The sequence below is a fragment of the Trypanosoma cruzi genome, genomic scaffold (assembly GCF_000209065.1).
Source record: "Trypanosoma cruzi strain CL Brener 1047053516315 genomic scaffold, whole genome shotgun sequence".
In the NCBI taxonomy this organism is placed as follows: domain Eukaryota; phylum Euglenozoa; class Kinetoplastea; order Trypanosomatida; family Trypanosomatidae; genus Trypanosoma; species Trypanosoma cruzi.
The window spans coordinates 53,832-63,220 of NW_001849343.1; the positions used below are offsets into that span (position 1 = coordinate 53,832).

Genomic DNA, 9,389 nt, shown 5'->3' on the forward strand with positions numbered 1-9,389 from the left:
GGGGGTTCCTGAAAAAGGAACGATCTAAATTGAGGGCGAGCGATTCGTATGTGCATTCCAACGCTGCCGAGCGGAGGAAGGCGTTGATGACATCTGTTCTCTCCGTCTTCTCCGAGCGTGCCCACCGGCACTACTTCACCGCACTGTGGCTGCCTTGTCTACACCACGCTGCGGCTGCTGCTCTCCATCTGCACATACTGCATCGCATAGGCGACGTCATTTTGCCGCACCTTACCAACCCGCTTGTTGTCGCCGACCACTTGAGCGGCTGCTTTTCTAGTGGTGGCCTTGTTGCTGTGCTGGCGTTGCACGGCATCTTCCTCCTCATGCTTGACCACGGCCTGGAATATCCCCAGTACTACCAGCAGCTCTACACGCTTGTCACCCCGGACGCATTTGCATCACGTCACCGGTACGATCTTTTCCGTCTGCTGGATCTCTCTACGAGTTCCTTGCGTGTCCCCTCATACATTGCAGCGGCGTTTGTGAAGAAAGTAGCGCGTGTGGCCCTGCTTTCACCAGCACCGGTACTTTATTTTGCTCTTCCATTCATCCGCAAGGTGCTGCAACGACATCCCAATTGCCTCGCTTTGATTCATCGCTCCTCGAAGGAGGCGGTGGAAGCAGCCGATGGCGCGGCAGAGACTGGGGAAGCGGAACAGCCAAAGAAATTGGGGAAGATTGCGAAAGAGGAGGCACAACGTTTGACAGCGTCACTTTTCGATGGTAATGATCCTTTCTTGGAGGAGGCGAGTCTTGAAGCGTGCCACGCATTGCACAGCACATTGTGGGAGCTCACGGCGCTGGAGAGGCACTTTATTCCGACGGTGCCGTTGATGGTGTCGGCATTCGGCAGTACTGCAGAGGATCAGGCGCCGCTGCGGTACGAGAAGACGTACGCGCGTCTCTTCACGGCAGAGGTGACACGGCCCATTTCGAAATCGCAGCTTCCGACTGTTGCCTACCGTGAGCCGCAGGAGGAAGATGGCGCCAGCGCCGTCCTACTCGTGTGAGTGGATTCGACGCGTAAGCACATTCCAGCGGAAAAATCTTTCACACACACGCGCATACTATATATATATCTGAAGATATTGTCGTGTAAAATTTATAATGAATTCAGGAATGAAAGAGGATACATGCCGTAAGGAAAGAAGTAGGAAAGAAAACAGTAGTAAATGGGCCCTAACAAATAATTTGAGAAAGGTAAAATGCACAATGTTTGAAGAAAAGTAGGTGCGAATATTTCTTGTGCCCCCTTTGCTCCTGGCTATTGACGATACCCACACAAACGGAAATTAGGAATTAAAGGGAAAATTAGGCGGTGGGAGGTGGGAGGAATTAAAAGAAGGGAAATAAATTAAAGAAACCGAAGGGAATGTGGAGGTGGCGGTTTTGTGGCGGCCTAGAGGTTGTTGGCTTACCGGTGACTTTCGGCCTCTCGAGACGTTGCTGCCATTCAAATTGCCCTCAGCCACCCTCATGGGTCTTGCAGCTGCGCAGTGATGCCAAAGAGTCCAAGACGGCCAGTTCATACGACGTGAAAATATACGACGAACTCGCGTGGCGAAAGATGCGGTTCATTTTTGACAAGGAACTCTGGGACCCGGCGCGGATGAGTAGCATTTTGCGCCGGCGGCTGTGCCTTGGCAATGAAGAGGCTGAATACACCATCATTGGTGAGGCCTTTGCATTTCCAGATCGTGAGGATGCTCCCGTCGTGAATGAGCCGCAGCACGCATGCCGGTTGCTTTGGGACCACAACAGTCCTTCAGAGAAACTGCTTGTGCAGCTGTCAGAGCACTTTCCGCCACTGCTGTGGCACGCGGTTCGACCTTCCCTGGATTCATTAAAACGCATTTTCAGCGAATTTCTGGAAGTAGATGCTCAGCACATGAAGAAGCATCTCCCCTACTACGAGTCCGTACAAAACTCAATTGAGACGGCTACGAAGGAGAGACTTAGCGGAACACTCAGCCCTGTCAGCATCAAGGATCGTTTTGTCGAGGACATGCGACGACGCGACCCGAAGACCCTCGAGTTGGATTACCCCCACGAGCATAACATATTCCTTGGAACTTCTCCTCATTTTCGGCTTTTGGAAGACAAGATGATGAAGTCCAATCCCTTTGTCTTTGGTTGGCCGCTCCTGTTGAGCGACGGAAACGAACATCTGGAGGGAACCCCGCTGCGCATGGCTGCTTTTCGCACCATTTACTCCAAGTCTTTGCTCATGTTTCATACACGACTTGATTTGCAGGTGGATCACCGCCTGGCACGTCTTGAGGAGGGTGATGAAGAGGAAATTTTATTAGAGGTTCCTATTTTTTGCACTGTTAATTACCCACAGAATACCCGTCTTTGTGGCGGCAAGCCGCTTGTGCAGCGCTTCAACGACGTCATGGGCACTTCATACCCGTTTGACACGCCTGTTGACGTTCTTGCCGCGCTGGCGAAGGAGACCACCACAAAGGGAGTACGGGAACTTCTGGAGGAGCTTAAGTTCTTGACGGTGGCGTCCGCTCGAGCCCCTGAAGTGGAACGTGTGATTCGCATCTCTGAAGATCAGCTGAGCTCAAATCGCATTCTTGGCCAGTTGGCGTACACCATCATTTATCTTGCGCTGCTGAGCTATGAGCGCTTCGTCGAGGATGTTTTCGAGGTATACAAGGGACACAAGAGTGACTTGGTGCGGGTAGCGTGCGCCAAGGGTGCGGGCATTGTGGAGCGCCCAGACCTTATCGAGCAGCTTGTTGCCGCGGAACCAGAGGGAAGCCGATGCAGAAAAATGCTGCAAGCATCCATGCATGGACCGCCGACGACAGCGCACGCATAAAAAATGATTTTTTTTTTCTCGCTGAGATACAAAAAACAACAACAACAAAAAGACGGCTGATCAGGGCTATATTTCGCGTTTTTTGCAGTTTTTTTTTTTGCCGAATTAAAAGTTTTTTCCTCCGTTTATTTTGGAATTTCGGGAAGTGTGGACGGAATGGCACCTCACGAGATGCCGACAGACACGTGTGTGCAGACACACAAAAACACATACGCATATAAATGTATATAAGTATAAGTATACACTGCCCCATTCCTCCCCTCTGTTTTCTTTTTTTTCTTTCTTTGTCTGTGCTGTGTGCTGCTCTGCTGTTTTATGGGTGTCGGTGCCGTGTCGCCGGGGAGGGGAGCCGTCGATGGCGAGGTATGACCTCGGGGAATGGGTCCAGTCACGCGTGCTGCGGAGCGTCGCGTCACCGTTCCACGGTGTCATGCGGGAGGAGAGCACCAGACACGAATGCAACCTTGAGCGGGGCCGGGCGGCTGCTTCTCCTGATATGGATGCTGCAGGCTGTGCGACAATGCAGGAGTCGGCGCGGCACTACATTTTTTTCCCGCGGCAAAACACAATGGACGTTTCCAGGGAACTTGACACACCAGCTGCATTTTCGACGGTAACGCTCATCGGCGGCACCGGTTTCTTTGCGCGGTTTGTTGCGGATCAGTGTCTTCGGCGTGGCATTAGCGTGACGGTTCTTGCGCGGGATCTTGAGAAGGCAAAGGACACTCTCCTTGCGCGTCTGCAGCGCAATGTAACAAAGGGTACGGAGATTGTGGAAGAACACAACATGGAACTGATGGAAGGCGGCTGCTTTTTGCGTTACACGTCCAGCACGAAGAGGGGAAACATTGCTGTACCGTTGCAGTTGGAAATACTGAAAGGCGATGTAACGTCCCCACAGGCAGTGCAGCATGCGGTGCGGCAGGCATCCATTGTTGTGTACATGGCATCCGCAAAGTGCAGCAGCTGGTGGAGGCCGTGGGCAAAGAGCAATATTCCTGGCTGTGGCAAGGTGGATGTTGAAGGGCTGCGCCACACGATCGATGCATGTAGTCTCGTGGACGCCCACCTCGTTGCATTTGTACCGCTCTTCAACAGATCCTCGTGGGCTTCGGCGCTGCAATGGTACCGCACGCTGTTTTTGTACCGCGTCGGCTATCTCAAGGCCACGCGACGGCAGGAACATCTTCTAATTGACGACGACGGCTCTCCTTCCGCGCTGTGTCTTCAGCATGGCGGACCAATGCGCTTCACGTTGTTTCGAGTAACCGACATTGTACACCCAAGTTTTAACGAGCGCGTGGCAATCGCAAAGAACAACAACATCGCTGACCCACTTCATTTCATTCCTCTTCGCCGTGGGGATGTGGACGCGAACCTGCTGGCAAACATCCTCCTGCGTGCCGTGGCGTTATGCCGCTCCTCAATCGGAAGTCGGATAGATGTAACGGGGTGCATGCGGAATGGCGTTGGATTGGCACATGTGGACTCGTTATTGCACGGACTGCGCAATGAGTAAAAAAGAGAGGGTGACGCGCACTGATTGTGGCTGCGATATCGAGTGAAAAATTCCAAACAGCATCAGATTTATTGTTAAATGAATGCATATATACATAAGTTTTGCTTTACTTCCCTGCGGAGACCATTTTTGCCCACTCACTCATCTTAATTTGCTGTTGTTGGTTTGCTTTCTTTGCAATATGACCCGCACTTATTCTGACATTTCTCCTGCCGCCAATTTTTTTTTTTTTTTTGTCTGTGTGTCTGAGTGGCCCGTCTTATTTCTTTACACACCAAGACGGTAGAGGAGCTTCATGTCAGTACTGCCACGAGTAAATTTGGAAACGTCGATAGCTGTGGAGCATGACAGCACCTTGCTTTCATCCACCGACAGCGAGGATAGCTGTGGTGAGGGTTGTGGTGATGCGGTTATCATTCCACTGAATGTGATGTACGCAATGACGGGCGCCATTGAGAAGCAGGAAAGGGACATGTCGCGTGAGCAAAGAGTGCAAAAGATTACACAAGAGAGGGAGATGTTAAGCCGTCGGCAGCTTTTACGCGAGCGAGTTGAATTGTTGCGGCATAGATTGGCCAGCACAAGAGAACCCTTTGAGGAGGGACAGGAGGAGGAACGTCGGGCAAATGCCGTCGACATCTCCATGGAGCCATCAATTTCGGGTTCAGAAATCCACGCTGCCCATGCGATTAGGCAGACTGCGTATCTGCCGTGGTCAACACGGCTCTGGCACTCCCTCTACAACAAAGTCCGTTACTTCGTCGTTGCGGCATCATTTATCACTGGCGGCAACGTGTATGCAAGTGAGGCGCCAAATGAGTACTACCAGCAGGAGACGTATGATTAATGCATTAAGAAGAGTGCTAGCTGCACCACTAGCCACCACTTTTTTTTTTCCCCACAACACCCCAATGAGGAGGTTAGGTTCATGCATTCTGTGATAATCAATATGATTCTCTGTTCAAGATCAGCGAGTGCCTACGAGAACCGCTTTGAACACCAGCCCTCCTGCTGCTCATACTCTCTTCTCTTTCTCTTGATTGGATCTCTGGGGGGAGCAGTGTTTTATTGGACGCTCTGTGGGGGGAACATCAACAAGGATTAGCGTAAGAAAGGAGGTCTGAGACGGGAGGGAAGGTGACAAGAAACGTCGGCGCATTGGTGTTCAATTGAGCAGTATGTCTCTAGTGCACAACCTCCTTGAAAAGATGCTGACGCTGACAAAAAGCGCGACGCAGCGGCAGATCCTCATCCGTGAGGAGGACATACGCAGCGTTCTTGATTCTGTCCGCGACGTATTTATGTCGCAGCCAATGCTGCTGGAAATCAGGCCACCGGTGCGCATCTGCGGCGACACCCACGGGCAGTACTACGACCTGATGCGCATATTTGAGAAGTGTGGGTTTCCGCCGTACTCGAACTACCTGTTCCTTGGCGACTATGTGGATCGCGGCAAGCACAGCGTGGAGACCATCACCCTCTTGTACTGCTACAAGATTGTGTACCCGGAGAACTTCTTTTTGCTGCGCGGCAACCACGAATGCGCCAGCATCAACAAGATGTACGGCTTCTTCGACGACGTGAAGCGCCGGTACAACATCAAGCTGTTCAAGGCCTTCACGGATGTGTTCAACACGATGCCCGTGTGCTGCGTTGTGAGCGAGAAGATCATCTGCATGCACGGCGGACTGAGTCCTGACATGACTTCGCTTGCCACCGTGAACGAAATAGAGCGTCCGTGTGATGTGCCGGACAAGGGCATCCTTTGCGACCTTCTCTGGGCTGACCCTGAGGACGAGGTGAGGGGCTTCCTGGAGAGCGACCGGGGCGTGAGCTACCTGTTCGGCGAGGACATTGTGAGCGACTTCCTAGACATGGTGGACATGGACCTGGTGGTGCGTGCGCACCAGGTGATGGAGCGTGGGTACGGGTTCTTTGCCAACCGGCAGCTAGTGACGATTTTTTCGGCTCCGAATTACTGCGGCGAGTTCGACAATGACGCGGCCGTGATGAATGTAGATGAAAAGCTGCAGTGCTCATTCCTCATTATTCCAGCACGTTGAGGTGATGCAGGCGGGGATTGCGCGGAAATGTTGTGTCGTTTTATTGGAACTTCCCCCGCCACTTCTCCTGAGCTTCAGTAACAGCAATAGGAAGTGTGAACTGAAAGTGGGACACCCTGTTTCTCCATTACTATTTTTTTTCTTTCCTTGGTTGTTGTTTTACGTGGTTTTATTGTATGATGGTATGCGTTATTCAGTAACATTTGTGCTGCTCGCTTCTCTATTTCATTTATTTTCTTTGCGTGACGCACTACCTCAACTTTTGTTGCGCCATTGTTGACATTTTTTTATTATTTCTTGTGTGGGTGTGCGTGCCAGGGTGCATGAGCTTTTGGGACACAGCGGGGAAATTGGAGGTACTGTATGAAATCATCAGCGCAAATGCAAAATCGTTGTATATGTAACATGAGGACAAAAGAGTTGGAAACCAACGAGTCTGATTGACACCTTCGAACTTATGTGATGTTTGGATATTTTTTTTTTTTTTTTTTTTTTTTTAACGTTCTGCCCACCTTTTTACATTCTGTGTTATTATTTAGGCCGCTTGCGTGATGCTTTTGATTTCTTATAGGGGTGAGCGGCGGCAACGGGGAAACACACGCGGAACTCTGACTGTTTTTCTTTTTTTTTGTGTTTTTATACTACAATCCTTCTGGCAGCAACATATCTTTGTCGTTGTACCCATCACTGCACCACACTACACGTGAGGAGTACTTCGCCCTTTCTACCGCTTTGAACACCAGCCCTCCTGCTGCTCATACTCTCTTCTCTTTCTCTTGATTGGATCTCTGGGGGGAGCAGTGTTTTATTGGACGCTCTGTGGGGGGAACATCAACAAGGATTAGCGTAAGAAAGGAGGTCTGAGACGGGAGGGAAGGTGACAAGAAACGTCGGCGCATTGGTGTTCAATTGAGCAGTATGTCTCTAGCGCACAACCTCCTTGAAAAGATGCTGACGCTGACAAAAAGCGCGACGCAGCAGCAGATCCTCATCCGTGAGGAGGACATACGCAGCGTTCTTGATTCTGTCCGCGACGTGTTTATGTCGCAGCCAATGCTGCTGGAAATCAGGCCACCGGTGCGCATCTGCGGCGACACCCACGGGCAGTACTACGACCTGATGCGCATATTTGAGAAGTGTGGGTTTCCGCCGTACTCGAACTACCTGTTCCTTGGCGACTATGTGGATCGCGGCAAGCACAGCGTGGAGACCATCACCCTCTTGTACTGCTACAAGATTGTGTACCCGGAGAACTTCTTTTTGCTGCGCGGCAACCACGAATGCGCCAGCATCAACAAGATGTACGGCTTCTTCGACGACGTGAAGCGCCGGTACAACATCAAGCTGTTCAAGGCCTTCACGGATGTGTTCAACACGATGCCCGTGTGCTGCGTTGTGAGCGAGAAGATCATCTGCATGCACGGCGGACTGAGTCCTGACATGACTTCGCTTGCCACCGTGAACGAAATAGAGCGTCCGTGTGATGTGCCGGACAAGGGCATCCTTTGCGACCTTCTCTGGGCTGACCCTGAGGACGAGGTGAGGGGCTTCCTGGAGAGCGACCGGGGCGTGAGCTACCTGTTCGGCGAGGACATTGTGAGCGACTTCCTAGACATGGTGGACATGGACCTGGTGGTGCGTGCGCACCAGGTGATGGAGCATGGGTACGGGTTCTTTGCCAACCGGCAGCTAGTGACGATTTTTTCGGCTCCGAATTACTGCGGCGAGTTTGACAATGACGCGGCCGTGATGAATGTAGATGAAAAGCTGCAGTGCTCATTCCTCATTATTCCAGCACGTTGAGGTGATGCAGGCGGGGATTGAGTCCATGCATTTTTAACGGTGTATTGAGCCATGGGAAATATTGAGCGTAGGATATTTGAGGGAAGGGGGAGGCGATTGTATGATAGGATTGCGGAAGGAATATGCGAGTTGATGTGACGAGTGGGATAATATTTTCTCTTGTTTTAACCTTTTTATTTTTAAATAAATAAATAAATAAATATATATATATATCTGGTAATTGATTGTTGTAATTTATGATACCCTGTTGAAGGGCAGTAGACGGACATTATTTATTTATTTATTTTTTGTCTTTTTACCAATTCCCTTCTGTTACCATCTACGCGGAGGAGTCTTGGGGTTGAGGGGCAACAGGAACCGCCACTTTTTGACGTTAAAAAGAGGCCAACTACCATGAGGATGTGCCATTAGGAACTTATTTATTTTTGCCTTGCGTGTGCGATAATTCCTCTCTGAAACGTGTCTGCGTGTGTCGGGCGTAAAGAGCCAAACTGCCGTGTCTCGCTGCAGCGTTTTTTTTTTTTTTTTTCTGTGTGTGTCTGTGGGGAGGGGGATAGAGAAGAAAAGGGCCCCTGCAGTGGCGCAGATTCGGAGTTTTTATTTTTATTATTTTTTACTATTTTTTTTTATTTTTTTATTGTACGCTGGGGAGTTTGTGCATAAAAAGTCCCCTTCTTTTTTTCGTTGTCGTGCGAGTTCTGTTTTTTTTTCTCTCAAATTTTTTTTTTTGTTTCATTTTTGGCGCTGCGGTGCTCCTTTTTTTTTTTTTCTCTCACTTTCTTTTCTGCGACATTTTTGTTTTGTCATTCCGTTCCAAATATATATTTTTTTTTTGTGCATTTCTCGAGCGGTTTGTGTGTGTTTTGTGCGTGCCATTTTTCCCGGAATGGGACGGAAGGGGAAGGGGTTAATTAAAAAACGCACACAAACAAACAAAACAACAACAACAACAAAAAAAGCGGTTTATTTTATTTTAAGTTTTGATTGCGCACCTGTTTTCCGTTTTGTCCCGAGATCTGTCTTTTTTTTTTTTTTTGTGTGTGTGTGTGTGTGTGTGTGTGTGGTGCATGATGCCTCTTTGCCTTACGCATCCGACGTTTAGTCTTCGTTTATTTTTTATTTTTATTTTTATTTTGTTCTTACATGCGTTTCCCCCTCCCCCCCCCCCCCC

General features: G+C 49.9%; 6 protein-coding genes across 6 annotated transcripts, besides 7 other annotated features; all 6 read left to right on the forward strand.

Annotated features, from left to right (window-relative positions):
* Tc00.1047053509633.10 (hypothetical protein, conserved) lies at window positions 1-1,013 on the forward strand (the record flags this gene model as incomplete). The annotated part of the gene is made up of 1 exon (XM_800879.1): window positions 1-1,013. A coding segment is annotated over one exon (1,013 nt), but the record flags the coding sequence as incomplete, so codon positions are not given.
* Window positions 1-9,389: a sequence feature (heterozygous, Esmeraldo-like haplotype).
* Tc00.1047053509633.20 (hypothetical protein, conserved) lies at window positions 1,376-2,833 on the forward strand (the record flags this gene model as incomplete). Its single annotated transcript, XM_800880.1, has 1 exon — window positions 1,376-2,833. One exon carries the CDS (start codon window positions 1,376-1,378, stop codon window positions 2,831-2,833), a length of 1,458 nt encoding a protein of 485 aa, XP_805973.1.
* Tc00.1047053509633.30 (hypothetical protein, conserved) lies at window positions 3,189-4,352 on the forward strand (the record flags this gene model as incomplete). Its single annotated transcript, XM_800881.1, has 1 exon — window positions 3,189-4,352. One exon carries the CDS (start codon window positions 3,189-3,191, stop codon window positions 4,350-4,352), a length of 1,164 nt encoding a protein of 387 aa, XP_805974.1.
* Tc00.1047053509633.40 (hypothetical protein, conserved) lies at window positions 4,648-5,199 on the forward strand (the record flags this gene model as incomplete). Its single annotated transcript, XM_800882.1, has 1 exon — window positions 4,648-5,199. The coding sequence occupies one exon, from the start codon at window positions 4,648-4,650 to the stop codon at window positions 5,197-5,199; it is 552 nt and encodes a 183-aa protein (XP_805975.1).
* Window positions 5,531-6,415, forward strand: Tc00.1047053509633.50 (serine/threonine-protein phosphatase PP1, putative; the record flags this gene model as incomplete). The annotated part of the gene is made up of 1 exon (XM_800883.1): window positions 5,531-6,415. One exon carries the CDS (start codon window positions 5,531-5,533, stop codon window positions 6,413-6,415), a length of 885 nt encoding a protein of 294 aa, XP_805976.1.
* Window positions 6,889-6,913: a microsatellite.
* On the forward strand, window positions 7,334-8,218 carry Tc00.1047053509633.60 (serine/threonine-protein phosphatase PP1, putative; the record flags this gene model as incomplete). Its single annotated transcript, XM_800884.1, has 1 exon — window positions 7,334-8,218. The coding sequence occupies one exon, from the start codon at window positions 7,334-7,336 to the stop codon at window positions 8,216-8,218; it is 885 nt and encodes a 294-aa protein (XP_805977.1).
* Window positions 8,399-8,428: a microsatellite.
* Window positions 8,486-8,507: a sequence feature (AT_rich).
* Window positions 8,813-8,857: a microsatellite.
* Window positions 9,254-9,281: a microsatellite.
* Window positions 9,332-9,353: a microsatellite.